This window comes from Paroedura picta, chromosome 7 (assembly GCF_049243985.1).
Source record: "Paroedura picta isolate Pp20150507F chromosome 7, Ppicta_v3.0, whole genome shotgun sequence".
NCBI classification, from domain to species: domain Eukaryota; kingdom Metazoa; phylum Chordata; class Lepidosauria; order Squamata; family Gekkonidae; genus Paroedura; species Paroedura picta.
In genome coordinates this window covers 68,972,371-68,992,394 of record NC_135375.1, presented here as the reverse complement: position 1 = coordinate 68,992,394, position 20,024 = coordinate 68,972,371, and the positions used below count along the sequence as shown (strand labels likewise).

The following is a 20,024-nucleotide window of genomic DNA, read 5'->3' as shown; positions in this document are numbered from 1 at the left end:
TTTCAATCTCAGAAATATATTGGTTCTTGTCCACCTTAATAACTATGTCTCCCCCTATGTCATCTTTTCAAATACCAAATCATGTTTACTAAGCTCCTCCAGAGTCATGTGAACTTCTTTAGACGTGTTACATTTCCTTCCTCTTATCATTCCTCTTCCAAGGCGTCTTGTTTTACTGATTAAGAATTTGAAGTGTTTAATAATTATATTTATTGGTCTTTCTTATCTGCGTAATATTTCATTAGTATACAGCAGGGGTAGTCAAACTGCGGCCCTCCAGATGTCCATGAACTACAGTTCCCATGAGTCTCTGCCAGTGTTCGCTGGCATGGGCTCATGGGAATTGTAGTCCATGGACATCTGGAGGTTCGCAGTTTGACTACCCCTGGTATACAGACTATTTTTCCTTTGTTATCTGTTTCATAATAAAGGGGGAATTTAAAGCTACGTTTAATTGTAACACTTCAGGCTGCTGAATTATTGGAATAGAATGAATGCATACAATGACTGTTAGGTGAAATCATTAGCTTGATTGTTTCCTCCATTGTATCCTTCCTTCCTTCCATCCTCAGAAATAACCTTAAAGCCCCCAGATTTTTCTAAAATGGTGGTGTTAATTTAATGGTACTATTATTTATGCAGATGTACTACTTAAATTTTATATTTTAAATAACTAGAAAATTTAAAGGAACAATATTTTAATATGCTTTTGTGCAATGTCTTCAGATTTATATTGCTTTTAGAATATCCATAGTAGCTTTTTTGATATTTACCATTTGTTTATATTGACAGGTGGAATGGATAGAACAGCAAGTTGTAAAACGAAGAATAAAGAGAGATTATAAACTTGGTGGTACTCAATCCATGTATTTTAATGATCCTAAATGGCCAAGTATGTGGTACATGGTAAGTTCACATAAGACTAATAGTTTTGTTGTGTACTGAAATATTTAGTAGGCAGAATAATATGCCAGAATTTTTGTTTGTTTGTTTTATGTGAAATAGTAAAGGTCAGCAAACATGATAACTTGCAACCAATGGAAGCCTGGGTATTTATAATTTCTACAGAGGCTACAGAGAGGTTAGGGGCTATTTTAGTCCAGAAATACTTTTCTTGGTGTGCTGGGTTTAAATGTATTTAATAAAAGCTGTTTTGTTCTTAAAGTAGAAGTAAAGTGATCCGATGGTGCTTTTTTCTTTTCTATTCTGTATTAGAGCAGTGGTTTCCATACCTATGACTTCCCCAGCTAAATTGTTAGGCATCTAACTGAAGAACTTTTCTCTTTATTGGAGACATTATGGACCCATTCTTGATGTGTTTATTTATTTATAATTTATATATTCCCATTTTTAGGCTGCCACTCCCGGCAAGCAGGCTTGGGGTGGCTCACAGCACACAACACAGTAAAATCATCTAAATTATTTTAAAAGTCTTAATCACTTTAAAATTCTTGACATACTGATTAACTGTGTCCAGAGCTCCCATGGATTTCTGTCTTGTTCTGCAGATATAAAGGAATTTCAGAGGTGTGGGAAAACCATCGTAACAGATGAGAGAAAGTAGGAAGGACATGTAATTGTTTTTTGTGTATCCTGGCCTGATGGAAGAGTTCAGTTTAATAAAGTGCAGAATTTTATAAGTTTCATCATCTCCCAGCAACTCATTCTACTAGTCAGGAATGAAGTCCAAAAAGGCCCTGGTCAAGGCCTATGGGATTTCTACAGGTCCTGGGATCTCCAGCAAGATGGTATTAGCCACGTGTAACACTCTTCTGAGGGTGTATTGGGAGAGGCCGTCTCACAGGTACACAGGGTACAGATCACGTTAGGCCTTGCAGGTAACTCCAGCTTCTTGAACTTGGTCTGGAATTCCACTGGTAACTAGTGCAGCTTCAGGGAGGTCTCCGTAGCCCTTCCCAGCCACATGTTGTACCTGTTGTAACTTCATATCAAAGCCAAGGGTAAGTTTGCATAAAGCGAGTTACAGTAGTCCAGTCTGAAGGTTACTCTCACATAGATCACTGTGCCTAGGCTTTCAAGGGCCAGATAGGGTGCTAGTAGCTTTACTTGGTAGAGGCAGTAAAATGTCTGGTGGGCTACATTCATAACCTGTGCCTTCATAGAAAGAGGGCATTAAAGATCACTCCCAAATTCCTTTCATTTGCTCCTAGGTGTTTAATTATTTTTTTAGTCATTGCACATTCCATTAGTTTTTCTAGTTGTTCTTCATAGAATCATAGACTTTGATCTAGTCCAACCCCCAGCATAATGCAGGAAATTCACAACTACCTGTCCACCACAGTGACTGATGATGCACAGATGATGCCCTTCTGCCCACGCATTTACAGTCTGCCTAAGTTCACAGAAATAGCATTTCTGTCAGATGGCTATCTAGCCTTTGCTTAAAAGCTTCACATAGACCGTTTACGCACTGGAGGTTTCATGCCGGGCTGCAGGCTGGAGTTTTAGTCGTGGCAGGTTGCCCCACCTCTTCCTTTCCTCACACGGGGGAGCATTTGGCCCGGTGCGCCTCATCCGCCACCAATTTGTGCTCCTGCACGGGAGCTGGGGCAGTGAAGTTCCTAGTGCATAAACGGTCATAATTAGCATTTCTGTCAAACGGCTATCTAGCTGATGCTTAAAAATTTCCAGAGAAGGAGAACCTGTCACCTTCCAAGGAAGCCTGTTCAACCAAGAAACCACTCTTAACTGTCAGGAACTTTTTCCTGATATTTAACTGAATTTTTTAAAAATGAATTTCAACTTATTGGTTCTGGTTTGACCTTCTGGGGCAATAGAAAACAACTCTGACAGCCCTTCAGGTACTTAAGGATATCTATCATATCACCTCTTAGTTGTCTCTCTCTCTAGGCTAAACAGACCAAACCTCAACCTTTCCTCATACATCTTCCTCTTCCTTTGTTATATTTTGCAATATTATTTTAGTCTTATTTTTATTTACTTTGTACCTAGAATATAATCCAAATCAGTAAATCTGGCCCATTGCATATTACATTGAATGCTCCTGTGTGGTTTCTAAAATAACCACATAATCAGTATAATTTTTCAATTTACCGTTTTCTTCACTATTTTTATACAAGTAATATTTTCATATTTTCTTATTCTAATGGCCAAATATCCAAAACCAGTATAAACAATAGAACTGAAATTGGACATCCTTACCAGGTTGCTTTTTCAGTTTCAGTTATCTCTGATAGGGCTCCATTTATTGTAAACAACTGAGTCATGGGATCAATCTGCCCCTACACGTCTACTTTTTCAGGCACAAACTTCATGAACCCAGTTTGGTCAGTATGTGAGCTGACCACGTTTCTGGGAATTTGTGATTCAGTTCAGGGTTCACCCACAAATCCTGAATCAAGCCTCAATTTTGTGGTTCATGGACATCCCTATTAAGAAATGTATAATTTGTATATCGGACAACATGCATCAAGCCAACATTAAAATCCAGAATTTGGATAAGAAATTGGATTTACTAAACCAAGAAATACAACGTAATCTGGACTGCTTCAATTAAAAATTAATGAAAAATGCCTTAGGTTACACAGAGTTAAAGAAGATACAGGTTAAAAGTAGTGAAATGTTTAACACATTAGTTTGGAATATCACCAAAAGACTCAGAAGCAGAGTTTGACAAAATCTACAGGGTTATTTCAACTTATGCCAAGCTGAAGAATCTTCTAAGGAATATCTTGGTATACTTTGCCAGGTCCAAAATAAGAGATCAGTATTAAGAACTCCAAAACTGAATGGCAAAGAGGTGATCATACTGAAAAACTTTCCCATAGAATTTTACAGAAAGGGAAAGGTTATTCCTGCATTACAGAAAAACTAAAAAGCAAAAAACAAGCAAACAAAACTAAACACCACAACCATTACAGTGAGGTAAGCTTAAAAAGTAAACTTCATCTACTTTAAATCAACAAAAGAAACTACAGATTTTCTACAAAGATTTGAATCAGATTGGGATGATACAGAAGACTTGGCATTACTTGAAACCTGAATTTGGATTACAAATATTGTTTAAAATGAAGAGGATATAAAATCTACAGACTATAGAGGACTGTACCGTAAGAAATAAAATACTTAAAACTCAAACCTGGATTACATATATTCAAGATAAAACCAACAAAAGAAGCTATAAAGATTCAAATCAGATTGGGATGATACAGAGGGCTATGGGTGATTGGTAAACATTTATATAATAGCTTTTAAAGTCTGTTCTTACTTTAGTTTTTATACTCTTATCTTTTTCTTTTCTTTCTCATTCTTTCTACTCTAAAACTTGGTTTAGTATTTATGTATTGAAAAATTTTAATAAAATTATATTTTAAAATAGAAATGTAACCTATAATATTTAGTTACAGCTAATTTGTTATCAAAACAGGGTATCCTGAATCCATACTGTGTGCTATGGTGTGCATGATTGTGCATGATATCCACTGAACTGTGTAATTTACACCTCATGTATTTTTGTAACTTCCATAATATGTGTATTTTATGTATATACCATAATAATCATAATAATTCTCAGTAGAAATATGTCTCTGCTATGCCGTATGTCTGTAAAATAATCTCTTGTCCACTCACCTCCATAACTTCATATAGTACTGGTTAAAGTATGTAAAATCTGCCCCTATGAGTTAAATGCTAAAGGCTTTTTGATTGATGAAGCCTGTAAATTGTGACAATTCTGTTTGGACAGAGAAATGGCTGTGCAGTCAAACAAGATTAAGAAACCAGTCAGACTATCATTCCAACAAGTGGCTATAGGTGAAATACTTAAAATAATGACCTCATATATGGCTAACGTCATTCACAAGATATTTATCTAGTTATATGAACATCAAAGTGAAATTCCTTTATCTCTGTAGATTTTCTTGGATAAAAAACTTTTTAAAATTTTAGACTGGTAGTTAATTTTCATCATAGGAATAATTTTAGCATTCATATGTAGAAAACTTTTTTCTAATTAAAGTAGTAAAATAGAAATCTGCATTGGTTTGGATTTTTATAAAGGAAAACTTTTACAATAGGGAGCAACTGATACCTTTGGTCTCTGAGCTAGTCGAAATTTGTTAAAAAGTTTTGTATCTATTTCTCATTTCATTTCAAGCCTCTTTACATAGGAATCACATTATCTGCTTTTAGGCCTTCAGTTGCGCTCCTCACCCACTTCCCCCTCTTTCTCGCGCAGCCTGCTAGTTTCTGCTAGTAAATAATATAAATTTCAATTCTACATTAGTTAAAATAAACAGCAGCACCAATCTGCATAATCCATCTCCCACCAAAGGGTAGAAAAGGAAATCATAAATATGCTCTTCCACTTCTCCTGCTAATCTACTCTGTCCTCTGCTGGAAGTGGGTTGGGAATTTTCTGAAACCAGGAATCTGGGTCTCCTCTTTCTCTGCTCAGGCTGATGGTGGCAGCAGCTGCTTAAGCTGTTTATAAAGAAATTTATTCAGCCAGTCAAATGCCCTACTGAGCAAAAGCATTCTACCCTACCACAAGGACCCAGCAGTGGCCTGGCGCAGCTGCTGCTGTGCATAATTGGTCAATGTGAAGCTTCTTAAGGAATCATCACTGTTGCCCCAAATCTGGCTACCTGGTTTACCTATGGAGCAGAGTTACCGAAAGAGAGCCAGGAATGCCTAGAATAAAGTTGGCAGAGAACTCATACTGAATCTCATAAATTATGCTATAGAGGCCATTGGTTTTCCTATTAAGTGACTGTGATAGCACCAGAGAAACGTTACTTCTAGACTACGATTTATTTTTATTTTATTTATTTATGATTAAATTTATAGACTGCCACTCTCGGCCCAGCCAGCTCATGGCAGTTTACTTTAGATAAAATCCACATTAAAACCCCAATAGAATATAAGTTTTTACAATATTATTATGGTGGCAACAATCAAGAATTAGTCTCCCTTGCAGACCCTCAAGTCTATTGCTCACAGTTGTTGTGTCACTAGCTGACCCCAGGTGATATTAGCCTAAGGGGGGGGCACAGGTCACAAAGAGAAGGAGGGATCTGATTGTACTACGCCAGTCTACATCCTGGCCTTAACCTAATGCCTGGTGGAAGAGCTCCATCTTACAGGCCCTGCAAAACCCAGAGAGCTCCGTCAGGATTCTTAGCTCTTCCAGGAGCTCATTCCACCAGGCTGGGGCCAGAGCCCTGCGGAGGGTATAAAGTGGTCCCGCAGGTAGGTAGGACCTAGGCCATGGGTAAGGGTCTGCTATTTTGAGAGAAACAAGCCCTCCATAAACTCATGGAACGTATTCTGTAGTTTTTGGATTCTAGCCATTGCACTTTATGTCACCAAAAATACAGATTTTAGAATGGAATATTCCTTATGCAGAGTAAATTCAGCTCATTGACTTATTTGCTGACTTTACTGATATTTAGCTTTTAATAAATAGGCATGCTTAGAGACCATATCTTAAATTTGTCAGTATGAACATTGTACTTGTTTCAATGTACAATGTACTGCTTATTATGCACTCATAACTGTGGCAGCCATCTGAAGAAAGTTAATGAAGGGTTTCACATAAGTATTTACCATTTGCCTGCTTACAAGGTGCACATTAATGAATATAATTTTCCCAATACACAGAGCATATTCATGCATGTGATACTCTTTAAGTGTTTTATTGCCACCAGCTATAGGAGTTTTTTGGTATAACGATAATTTCAATTCATTTTGCTCAGTGTTTCAAGCGTTTCATCATTATATTGCTTGTAGACTGAATCAGGAATATGTAATGATATTTTTCATCCAGGTGTGACAAAGCTATTACTTAATCAACATAGGTAAGATACATGCGAAGATAGCTCCAAGTGAAGATTATTTGTATGCAAAAATATATAACTATAAATGGTGTCTGTTAAGTTGAACTTGCTGTGATACAGCAGAAAGCAAAATATTTCTTCCATAAGTATGGTCCTTGTTTCTAGATAGCAGATTATCATTTATTTATTTATTTAAATTTATTTATTTCGATTTATTTATTTCGATTTCTATACTGCCCATTTCTTTGCAGCTCTAGGTGGTTTACACTGAACATTATATAACTTACATGGAAAGTTATACAGACTTTAACATCAAAACAATTTTCAATAAAGCATCAAAGCTTACAAAACCACATTTATAACATAAATAACAATTAACAGTAACATTGGAAGAGTCATGGGCGGGCATCTGGGGAGACCAGCAGGTGTTCTGAGTCGGTCAGTCTCAAGTGAATGCCTGGTGGAAGACCTCCCTCTTGCAGGCCCTGTGGAACTGTGGAAGTTCGGGCAGGGCTTTGATCTCCTCAGGGAACTCGTTCCACCAGGAGAGGGCCAGGATCAAGAAGGCTCTGGCCCTTGTTGAGGTCCAACATGCTTCTCTGGGACCAGGGATCCACAGCCAGTTGGAGGTGGCAGAGCATAAGACTCTTTTGGGGGTATAGGTAGGGAGGCGGTCTCTCAAATACACTGGGCCCAAACCGCATATGGCCTTAAAGGTGATTACCAGAACCCTAAGCTTAATCCGGAATTCAACTGGGAGCCAACCAAGTTGTTGGAGTGCCGGCTGGGTGTGGGATCTCCATGATGTTTTAGTGACAATCCTGGCTGCAGTATTCTGCACTAGTTGTGGTTTTCGGATCAAGGATGAGGGTAGGCCTGCATAGAGCGAATTGCAGAAGTCCAGCCTAGAGGTGACCGTCGCATGGATCACTGTAGCTAGGTGTTCTGGGTCCAGGTAGGGGCGCTAGTAGGTTGGCTTGGCGGAGGAGGCAGAATGCCAGCCGTGCTACCTTTGTGACCTGGGCTTCCATTGTAAGGGAAGCTTCCAGGATCATGCCCAGGTTCCTTACCGAGTGCGTTGCTGAAAGCTGCACACTGTCCCAGGGTGGGCAGACGCGCTTCCTCTCATGGTCTCTTCCTACCCAACCACAGAACCTCTGTTTTTGCAGGGTTGAGCTTCAGATGTCTCTGCTTGATCCATTTTGTCACTGCTTCCAGACATCTGGATAAGGGTTCTGGGGGGATTCAGGGTGGTCATTCATCAGGAGGAAGAGCAGGATGTCATTCGCATATTGGTGGAAACCCAGACCAAACCTCTGCACCAGCTGAGCCAGAGGGCGCATAAAGATGTTAAATAATAAGATAAGAGAGAGGACTGCTCCTTGTGGGACTCCACATGTGAGCTGGTGTTGGTTAGATATTCTCTCTCCCATCACTACCCTCTGTCCATGGCCCCGGAGGAAGGAATTCAGCCATTTGAGAGCCGTTCCCTGTATTCCAGTGTCTGCAAGGCGGTGAGCTACAAGCTCATGATCTACTGTGTCAAACGCTGCCAATAGGTCTAATAGTATGAACAGCGCTGAACTGCCCTGGTCTAGCTGGCGTCGGAGGTCGTCCGTCAGGGCAACTAGTGCTGTTTCCACCCCATGTCCAGGTCGGAAGCCCGACTGAAATGAATCAAGGGCTGAAGTTTCCTCCAAGAATGCTGATATTTGGTTCACAGCAGCCCTTTCAACTAACTTTCCCAGAAATGCTAAGTGCAAAACGGGGCAATAGTTGTCAGGGTCTTGAGTGGCCAGAGATGGTTTCTTGAGTAATGGGCATACCACTGCCTCTTTTAATCCCTCCGGGAATTCTTCTGTTGAGAGGGAGAGGTTAATTATTTCCCGGAGGGGGGTTCCTATTCTTCTGTCTGTTGTTTTTAGGAGCCATGATGGGCATGGGTCTAGTGGGCAAGTGCTTGGCCTCGCTGTTGCTAGCATCCTGTCCACTTCAGTTTGTGAGAGTTGTCTGAAGTGACTCATTGTTCTCTCCAAAGATGGCAAAGGGGCTTCTATGTTATGTATTTTAAACACATTCTTAAAGGGTGCTAAACTGGGTAAGTACACAAAGGTAGTTAGACTTATTCAAATAAGGAATTCACAGATCACAGCATTTTAAAATGATATTTACTACCTTTGGTACAAATCTTGCCCGGATATTTCCCCAGTTGGGCAGATCTAAGAATGACAGAAAACAGCACAGTGAAAAAGTTCCCAAATTTAATCCCTGGCAATGGAAAAAGTCAACTTCTGCTGCTCCTCTTCTCACTGCAGCTTCCTGAAAGGCACAGAGCAAACTGAGAGTACAAGAAGAAGGGGAAAAGTCTCTTTCACAGTAGATAGAAAAAACATTCTTTCAGAGGAGCTCTTGGGTGCCTGATGGAATAGTGTCTCAGGATACAAGCAATAATCCTCAGTAGATATTGTAATGGGCCCCTTTTGGCTTATGGCAGTACCACTGGTTTTTCACACCTGCAGTAATTACAGGAGGAAGGCATCAGGAAAGCTTAAAAGTTAAATTTATTCTTTTTATAGCACTTGACTTTAAACAGTTATGCCTTTGAGAAAGTTTGTGGTGAATACTGAACAATGTTGTTCAGTAGGTACTTCTGTATGGTTTACTCAGTCACATATATTGCCACTGTATTGGTTAATTCAAGTGGTATTTTGGGTTTGGCCATGCATGCATGTTAGCCTATACATCATGTAAGAGTTCCCAGGATATAATTATGTGTCACACTGAGAATAGTTAAAATATTGTTATAGGTAAGCATTTCCAGATTGCTCAGCTAGTCTTTGAGGAAAGTTGGTTGATACCTAGACCATAATTCTTTCCAGTTCATTTTCATCCTTACTTATCAATCTTAAGACCTGTACTGGCCTTTACCTCAGTTCCTTTATATTCCAGGCAATTATAAAACAGGTTTAAACACTTTGTGATATTGTGATGCCAGACCACAGATAATGAATGTGCCTGGAAATAACCTTGGATTGTCCTTTTCTTTTTCTTCCTCCCTCTTTTTGTATACTATGAGCTAGTTAGTGATTTTCTCATTTTTCGGGAAAATGGTAAATTGTGGTCCTGTTTTAGAAAAGATATGAATCACATTCATGAATAAAAACTATCTAGAAGCTTAGTCTACGCAATAGAGGAGATTTCTTAGCTTCAAAACTCTCATTGCAACAGCCTAAGCCAAACTATATATTACAGAGGTGGAAGCCAGTTGAAACATCTCCCTGCAAGGTTACTTCACATGAGATCAGTAGCATGTAGATCTCATGTGTTTCTTTAAATAATCCATAAACAAGATTGATGGCAAGTGGTGATGTTGTTGGCAGCAACCAAGGTGTAGCAGTGAGCATTTGAGTTAGCACAGTCTGCTGATAAAGCTGAGCATAGGCAAAGATACAGAAACTATGAGAATAAAATATATTGTGTTTAAATGTTCATAAACATAAGAAATCCACTAAGAAATCAGTATTAATGTTGAAGAAACATGTAATGTGTTCTATTCATGCCTAAACCTAGTAACATATGATGTGCAGTAATGTTATGGAATGCTTTGTGGGAAAGTGATAATTTATAATTATGTTTGATGTACTGGTATACAGCTAAGTAGAACAGATAATGTATATGTGTTAAGTATCCTATTCTTCACATGACCATCCAGATCAGAAGGCAAAAGACTCACAGGAAGGCAGCCAAGATTGTACCAAGTTCATGTGTCCACCAGTTTAGGAACTGGAGCTGAAAACTAAAGAGATCCTCAGAGAGGCAGGAAGGTCTAGAAGGGCTAGATTTCCTCTGGCCAGGGAACTGTCAACGCTGGAATGAAAGCTAGGTTTTGAACCAGCAGAGGTTAGTGCTCAGCTGAAGCATTACACAGGAACTGAAAGAACTGTTAGTTCTACCCTTTCCCTCAGCCAGAGATGGACCCTTGATCCTGCCAAGATTTAGAGTTGTGGTTTCCTCATTAATGAGACTAGAGTACAGGAGGGATTGAACATCCAGAAATGTGGTTCTCTGCCTGGCCCAGGTTTCAGCTCTGGCTGTTTGTCTTCTTAGTTTCTAATGCTCTGAGAGGAGAATATAAGGGATGCTGGAAGTCGATCACTCCATTCAGAAGATTCAGGGGATTCTTAATTGGCCTGTTCTGCTGACTCTTGAAAATGAACTTGTGGTGATAAAGGGCAGATGGAGTCTTCCAATAGGGGTCCTGATGTTTAGTTCATATCTGGAAATTAATATATCACGTCTGCAGTATCAGTAGAGTTCTATCTTAGTCTGGCCAGTCATGTTAGAATTCTATAATACTGATGTAAGAAGAATTTTGCCTAAGCATTGATCTGTAAGACTGGAGAATAGGATGAAGCAGAATCAGCACTATACAACCCATGTTTGTGTTGAACAGAAAAAAATTGTATTGCATCCTAAAAGCCTATGCAAGAATTTTCTCCATTGTGGGAAAAAATGAGAAAGTCTGTTGGGTTCTTGTTATGAAATAAAGTACCAGCAGTTCTAAGCTCATATTGGGGAAAACTTGTTAAATAATGAAACAAAGGTTCCTACACCACCCCCAACAATTGCAGATCCTGATTTTCACTTCTTTTTTATTGACAAAAATTTGTTTTCAGTGAAAGTTGTAGAAATCATGGAAAATGTTCATTAACTGTAAGCTGTTTGATTCTTTCCAGTTGCTATTTCTTCTCTTACCACTTTTTAATACTATTAATTCATTGGGGTTACTTAGCTTTATTTACATATTTATTAATTAAAATATTTATATTCCACTTTTCCTGTTGATCCTGGCAGTTCACAGCAGCTTGTAAAAAAGCCTTTAAATTCACCAATTCAGCAAGAGAAGGCTGCCAGAGCTTCTCCAGGCCATTCCTTGGTCTTATCATTTGCCTGTTGTAACAAAAATACTATAGTTATATGGAAGAGAGGAAATGCTTTGCATGGCATAAACCCACTGCCTGGGGAATGTAAAGTTATATGTTGGGTTTTCCAGATTGCAATCTGGCAGCACTATGTTCCTTTCTTCAGATCCATTTCCATCTGCTTTTCAATTCTGCCAGAAATTGCTTATTTGTATGTATTGACTGTACTCATAGCATTTTGCCTAGAAAGCTGCTAAGAGTGACTACATTTTGCCTTTTCTGTAAAACATAAATAAGGCAGCCAGCCAATGAAAATAAGGATTTTGTACTTGCTGAGGAAGCAAACAGTTCAGGCAAGGACAGTCTGCTGACATCATTAAGGGAGAGAGGACTCTTCTGGCAGGGATTCAAACCCTTTCAAGGAAAGAGGGTTTATAATCTCACACCCATTTGTACTGCCTAAGGTAGGTGGCTTGTCTGAGCCAAGTAGCAAAACTTCTGAGTCATTTCCCTCAATAAGCTGGCTTCAGGCTATTTCTGTCTGCAGTTTAGATTTGTCAACTGACTGGGAGAAAAAAAGTTGGCCCTTTAATAGAGAATAGAATGTTTATTTACCAGATAATATTATTTGTTTGCACCCCACAAAGAAGTTCAGCCGCCCTTTCCCACGCATTAAGTCTGTATTAAAGGGCAGGGCATTATTGTCCAGGCCTGTTGGGAATCCCATTGCAATTAGAAATCTGAGCTAATTGATGTACTTAGAGAGAAATCCTAAGCAGATCACTGCGGAATTCTAACAGTTTTATTCAGTTTGCTTATACACAGGATAGTGTTCTAGGACCTTGCCCCTGTTTCACGATAAGATGCGGGAAGTAGGACATATGAATGCTTGCCCATTAGTTGTTATTTATAGTAATTTTAGCAGTAAGAAACAGAGAGTTCATAAAAGTTTTTAACTTATCCTCTGCCTTATCACAGCTGTAATCCGTATGAAAGTATACTAGTTGTCCATCACAGCCATACTTGTGTGATGCATTTTAAGTAGTGTGAAACACTATTATTCATTAATTTTTTATAAAGTGTCATAATGGTTATTTACAGTATTTGCTGGCGTATGAGACTACTTTTCCCCCCTGAAAAACATGCCTCCAAGTGGGGAGGTCATCCTATACGCCAGGTGCACTTCAGTTGGGATAGACATAGCTGCCCATAGTGGCCCATAGTACTGTAATGTAATGTAACAAACTCTATATTTTGAGTGGAAATGTTGGGGGGTCATCTTATACGCTCAGTCGTCTTATACGCTGGCAAATACTGTATGTCAGAAGTGTTCAGCCTCTATTTGTTGCAGATTGCAACTTTTTTCTGTGAGGATAGGGGGCTTGTAGTATCTTTCTATGGGGAGCCAGTGTGATTAGTGATGGATTAGTATCTGGGAGACCTGGGTTGGAATCCTCACTTGTGCCATGGAATCTTGCTGGATAACCTTAGGCCATTCTCACTCTCTCAGCCTAAGCTACCTTGCAAGGTTGTTGTGAGGAAATGATAGAAGAAAGAATAATATAACACTGTACTTTTGAGAACACTCTTGCTATTTCAGTACCTTGCATGCCCTCCAAGCAATAGGACACCATATTATCAACATCTGGAACAGCTTCATTGTATAATAAACACTGGTCCCCAACCTCCGGTCCAGGGACCGGTCCCAGTCCTAGATCAGTTGGTACCGGGCCGTGGCTCCTCCTCATCCCTGGCTGCTGCCTTGGGGACTGCTCTGCCACCGGCTCACTTTTGGTGCTCTCCAGCAGGCACCATGGCTGTGGCTCCCCCTAGGTGTGGCACTGCGCAGCTGCTGCTGGCAGCGCTGCCCAGTGGGCGGCGGGAAGTCGGGGGCGCTGGCGAGAAAGCAAGTGGAGCAGGGGCTCAGGCGGTGATGTCCCTCAGCAAAAGACTACCCCCCCTGGGCCTCAGTAAAATTGTCAAGTGTTGACCGGTCCCCGGTGATAAAGAGGTTGGGGACCACTCTTAATAAAAGCTAAGCCCTAGGTAGGTGGACAGTGGGCTGGACACTTTCTAATTGGTCCAAAGATTGGACTGGCCCTGCCCCAAACTTCGGACCAATAAGGAGGTGACACAGTCTGCCGGCCAGGGGCAGTCTGGCAAGTTTGCAGCCAGTTTGCCCGCGACTGCTGACAGGGAAAAGTAAGTGGCCTGGGGGGGGGGGTGGCCTCCTTTCCCCGTTAGGCCAGGCACTCCTCACGCCACCTCACAGACCTGGCAGGTGGCTGGTGAGTGTGTTCCCAACCCTCCTTCCTTCAGGCCTCCTGTGAAGGAGTCCTTAACAGCCCCTGACAGAGGGGAGGGAGATGTTTCTGAGAGAAATGCAGAGGAGTCTGTGGGGGTCTGTGCTTTCCTTTTGAGGTGAGGGGGGGGAGCTTTCCTCTTCTGCTAAATAGTTGGCTGACAGGGAGGCCACAAAAAAGCTCCTTCACACTTAAAATACTGCTCTGGCTGCTGAAGGGAAGAAGCAGCCAAGCAATTCTCTGTAGATTTGAGGTCTACCACACAGGGTTGTTGTGCATATGAAATTTGATACTGTTGTGGAGGTTTGGGGGCTTTTCTGTCTGCCAACGGTTTGGCAGAAGGGGAAAGCTCCCCCTCCCCTCAAAAGGAAAGCACAAGTCCCCCCACAGACTCCTCTGCGTTGCTCTCGGAAATGCCTCCCTCGCCTCAGGGTCTGTTAGAGGCTCCTTCACAGAAGGGCTGAAGGGAGGGGGGAGGGAAAACACTCCGCTTTGCGGCTCCTGATTCGCCCCTCCGAGTTTTTATTGGAGGGCCCGCCCTAACTCCTCCCCATTAGCCCTTAGGACTTTATTTTATCCGCTCCACAGGAGTGGTTAAAGATAGTTTTGCCCACTTTATGGAAGGCTCTAGCAAGTGATGTTGTTCCCTTGTGTTTCTTCGTTAGGCCATTTAGGTATAACTATAAAAGAAGAAGATTGTACCAAAAAAGAGCAAACTTGATGAGATGTAAATGTCAGTAGCAGATGATGTGGAAATCTAAGACAGAAAAGTTTATGGGGAGTGAAAGAGATATTTCATTGAGGTTTACTGGACTTTGAACTGTGCCCTGAAACACACTGGAAACCAATGTAGTAATTTCAAGCCATGCATCATCTGCACTGAACAACTTGTATAAGAATACCACTTGAAAACTGGTAATGGCTGTTGAAGAAGTACTAAGTTTGGTCTGTTGAACTTTCTGCAGTCAAGGCTGGCCCTGTTTACAAGAGTGCAGGTAACTTTGACTGAACTCCCTATACGCGGAGCAATAGTTCTCTTTACGTTACTTTTTGAGTCCATAGTAACACAGAGAAAAGTAAGCCAGTATTCACCAAACCTCACATTAACAGTTCTGAAATAAAAGTGAAACCATTGTATTTCACATTGTACAAAACCCTTATTTTATAAGCACCATCTTAAAAATCATAATATTGTAAACATCTCAATTTGACATTGGGATTTGTGAGTAAACTGAAAATGAGAAAGGTCTTGTTAATCAAATTGTTGTGCAGGTGTTTCAATTCATGACATTGTAGACAAGAAGGAAGGAATGGGGTCTTCTTGGAGCAGAGTATCATCTTTTTCCCCACTTATCTCCTACCTTTACACATTCTGAAATGCTAATACATTATACAGTTGGGAGTACAAGTAGGAAGGAAAGGAAAGTGAAGAACACTGAGAGCTGTCGTGGCGAGAATGTGTTGCTATGATACTAGTTCTAAGAATTTATTTGTCCTCTTTCCTACTCATTCTTGCTGAGCCCAGGGGAGCTGGAGCAAATCGCCACTACTGAGGGTCTGAATAGGGTACACATTAAAAGAATTCATTCCTTCTGCTGTGCAGAGAGATGGGGTGGGGCCTCACGAGTGCCCAAATGTCAATTTCATTTCTTTATAAATTGGTCTGCTTCTTACAAAATAAAGATATGTATATAAGAGAGATCAGATCAATTGTTAACATAAATTCTTCATTCAACAAATGATGCCTCATTCTTTTGTCATTATAGTTAGCTGCAATTCAGTAAGCACCTCAAGCTTCCAGTATTTAAAAGGATTGTTTTGGTTACAGGTTCTTAGCTGCTGTTCATCTCCTGCTGATACTGTACTAAACATGCCAAGAACCCCCTTTTTGTAGATATAAAAGAATCTGAATGTTTCCAGACAGCTATTCCAAAAATTGTACTGTATGTAAGCCTGTCTCCCCCCCCCACACACACACACCTTGTGTTTTGTTCTTGGTCTACATTTGGTCTACATTTGTTCTTGTGTGAAAAATATGCTGAAAAATACAAGTACATTTTTAAATATGTGTTGTTTGTATGATAAGCAATTTAAAAAGAAATAACTGGAGCTCTATTTTCATCTTATTAAATATTGCTTTTTAAATTATCTTGCTGTTTGTTAATTAGAGCATCGATTGTCTCTTCAATGAAATACTTGAAATACTAATTTGCTGATAATTTAGTTGGTTATGCTAATGAATAAGCTAATTATTATTTTCCTGCCCCCCCAATATTCACTAATCTCCTATTCCCATTTTTAATTCTTCCTCTAGCACTGCAGTGATAATACAAACCTCTGTCAGTCAGATATGAATATTGCAGGTGCCTGGAAGAGAGGCTACACAGGGAAGAGGATTGTGATCACTATCTTGGATGATGGCATTGAGAGAAACCATCCAGATCTGATGCAGAATTATGTGAGTGTTTTTAAAACCAGTTCACTTTTATGTATACTAAAACTGCTATGTGATGGTAACTTTGAAGCACTGGTGTTTTTTAAGAAGATGAGAGGAGGGGAAAGCTGAACCAGAAAAGTAAACTAAAGATCTGGCATCAAAAATGGAATCATATTAATCTCATTTACTTCCATTAAAATACTTGCTATTTGTGCAGGTATGAATAATTTTCACTGAACGCATAGTTTTGGTAGCCTAATTAAAATTAAATAAGATTAGGTAATCAACCCAGGTTTTTTTCAGAGTTGTTTCTTGATAAAGAGAGAAATACTATTCACTATCTCCTAGCACAAAAGCTTTTGTCAGCTGGTTTATCATGAGACTTTTTTCAGGTTCAGTGCTCCTGATTCGTCAGAATCCAATCAATAGAACACTGTGTTTGGGGCAGTGGTGCTCTGTATTCTGGGTGCTTGGGGGATAACCATGGCAAGGCTTCTGGAGTTCTGGTCCTGCTGGTGGATCTCCTGATGGCACCTGGGGTTTGGCTACTGTGTGATACAGAGTGATGGACTGGATGGGCCATTGGCCTGATCCAACTTAACTTCTCTTATGTTCTTAATGATTCTTATCTTAGAAATTAATCTATTTAAGGAAACTAGCACCCTATTGTGGATTCAGTTCATCTAAATCGATATAGTGTGACAGTAAGAACCATAATTGTGAAAAGAATGTGGCTCACTAATTTGCCCAGGGCTTCCTAGTTCTGGATACATTGGAGCAGCGTATGTGGAGACAAGCATTTGAATCTGAGGATTTCAGACACTTGTTTCATCAAGATAAAAACTTGGTTTGTTTACAATCTGTCCAGTTTTAGGAACAAAATAGTGGCAGAATCAGTTTTTCTCATGTTAACTGTCACACATGTTGGGTGCCTTAATCTATTTAGTCTACAGTTTGAAGTAATTCTATTAGGAAGTAAGTATTTTAACATTCCTGTGAGTTACTTTCATGTAAATAGGATCAGTATCTCAAGTATGTCAGCCATGGCGGTGCTAGGGCTCTCGCAATTTGTTGTTGGTCCTACCCATCATAATGGAACCATCAATTCCTCAAATAGTCAAAGCTAATAAGTAATTCCACAGGCTGTGTATATTTTCTCAAATAAATCCAAATGTTTGTTTATTTCTGTACTCATAAACTTCTTAAGCAAATAATATACAATTAATATCTTGGGCAACCATTCTCTCAAATAAATCCAAATGTTTTTTCAAATTAATCATTTTCAAATTAAGAAAAAGGAGCAATCATTGAGAAAGTTTTCAGGAAAACAGGTGAATCCAATACCCGGGACCCCATTCTGGTTGCCATTCTCGTAATGAAGACTCAAGAACATCTTATAGAATGTAGTTAAGAGCCTATGAGATGGTGGTAAAGTTGGTAAAATGCAAATTTACTCAACTGAAATTGCATTTGCTAACTCACGCCCAGCACAATGATTTAGGATAGTTCAATCTCTTACCACTCTAGAGGAAGGGCACCAAAATAATAACCAATTGGACATCACCTGTGAGGCATTTGCAAGTCATTTTGCAGACAAAATCTCGACAGTCCACCATGACCTCCTCCTAATCTTAAATACAGAAAGTGCACTAGAGGCCCCTTGGCCACCTTTGGAGAGTACATTGAGTACGTTTAGGCGACTCACACTGACTGAAGTGGACAAGATTTTAAAAGCAAAGCCAACCACATGCCTCTTAGATCCATGTCCATCATGGCTACTAAAAATATCTGATACAAGAATAGTGGACCCCCTCTGGGAAATAATAAACCTCTCCCTCTCAACAAGAGAATTCCTGAGGGACTAAAAGAGGCAGTGGTTTGCCCGCTATTCAAAAAAAATATCTCTGGACCCACAAAAGCCTATCAACTATCATCCCGTTTCACACCTACCATTTCTGGGGAAGATGCTTGAGAGGCCTGTTGTGGACCAACTATCAGCTGTTGTGGACCAACTAGGAAGAAGCTTCAGTCATAGACCCATCCCACTCAGGTTTCTGGCCTGGTCATGGGGTAGAGATAGCACTAGTCACCCTGATGGATGACCTCCGTCACCAGATAGACTGGGGTGGATCGGTGCTGCTCATACTGTTAGACCTATCAGCAGCATTTGACAGAGTCAATGATGAGCTTTTAGCTCACTGCCTCTACAATGCTGGAATCAAAGAAACTGGCCTTCAGTGGCTGATCTCCTTTCTCTGGGATCACGGACAGAGGGTAGCAATAGGAGAGAGCTCCTCAAGCTGTCACCAGCTTGCATGTGGAATCCCTCAGGGAGCAGTTATCTCTCCAATCCTATTCAATATCTTTGGGCACCCTCTTGCTCAACTGGTGCGGCGGTTCAGGCTGGGTTGTCACCAATATGCTGATGACACCCTGCTTTTCCTCCTGATGAGTGGCTGCCCTGATTCTTCCGCAGAAGCCTTTAGCCAGCTGCCTGGAAGCAATGATGAGATGGCACAAGCAGAGTCATCTGAAGCTCAGCCCTTCAAAGATGGAGGTCCTGTGGCTGGGCAGGAAGGGTTCAAGTGAGGAAGCATGCCTACCCAATCTGGCCAGACTGCAGATATCAGTGGCTCACTCCACCAGGAACCTGAGTATGGTTTTAGATGCCTCCTTTCTGCAGACTGTGCAGGAATCCTTCTGCAGGCTGTGTAGAGTCCTTGCACTAGATTCATGTGTAGTAGCTCTCAGCTACCTCCTGATAGGTCCTGAGGATCCCTTGGAATAACAGATCATCTCCATGCTACAGAGATCAGTTTCCCTGGAGAAAATGACTGCTTTGAAGGGTAGACTCTATGGCATTGGACACAGTCTTTTCCTGCTTGAATATATGAATCCTTTTGCTTGCTACAGCCTTTATCCAGCCATTGAACTACTATGCATAGCTGCGGCCATACCATTGTTGGAGCGTTGTGGTGAAGCAGCATTCTTCACCATTTATTGCATCCCCACAGGGGATGTATTTCAGTGGTGCAAGCTTGTACACTGCTTTCTGTTTCCCTGTGGGGGACACATTTTTTGACAGACAATCGTAGATTCATAGAATTATAGAGTTGGAAGGGACCTCATGGGTCAAGCTCCATGCCAAAACACCCATCTCAAGGGAAAACAGCAACAATGGAAAAGTTCCACTGGGGGAGTGGTGGCAGGGGGGTACATTGTACAGAAGGTGGGATTGCATGGGAATGCAATCCCACTATCCTGCAAAATACAAAAACAAAACCCCATTCGACCCTGTGGCACTGAGAAATGCCATGGAGCCAAGTGGGGCATTTTGGTCCCCTCCCGGCCACTGTAGCACCATCAATGTTCCCTTGCCACAGGCCATCGGAGATCATAAAGCAGGCCAGGGCCGGGAGGTGGCCAGGCTGATGGCAGTGTTGTGTGTAGGCAGGGATTAGCCCCTGTACCATGCTGCTGCCATCCCAGCCTTTCCTCCCCATGTGTAATCAGTCAATGAAGTGGAATGCAGAAGATTCAGTTC

At 40.8% G+C, this 20,024-nt stretch overlaps 1 protein-coding gene across 4 annotated transcripts in view; it reads left to right on the top strand.

Annotated features, from left to right (window-relative positions):
- PCSK5 (proprotein convertase subtilisin/kexin type 5) overlaps positions 1-20,024 on the top strand; it is a 290,087-nt gene that overhangs the window by 76,196 nt on the left and 193,867 nt on the right. For all 4 annotated transcript variants that reach the window (XR_013232545.1, XR_013232546.1, XM_077344762.1 and 1 more), the window contains exons 3-4: positions 793-906; positions 16,358-16,501. Coding sequence is in view for 2 of the 4 variants with exons in the window: in XM_077344762.1 (XP_077200877.1) it covers positions 793-906; positions 16,358-16,501 (258 nt within the window). In the remaining 2 variants the exon portion in view is untranslated. The remainder of the gene's footprint in view (positions 1-792; positions 907-16,357; positions 16,502-20,024) is intronic.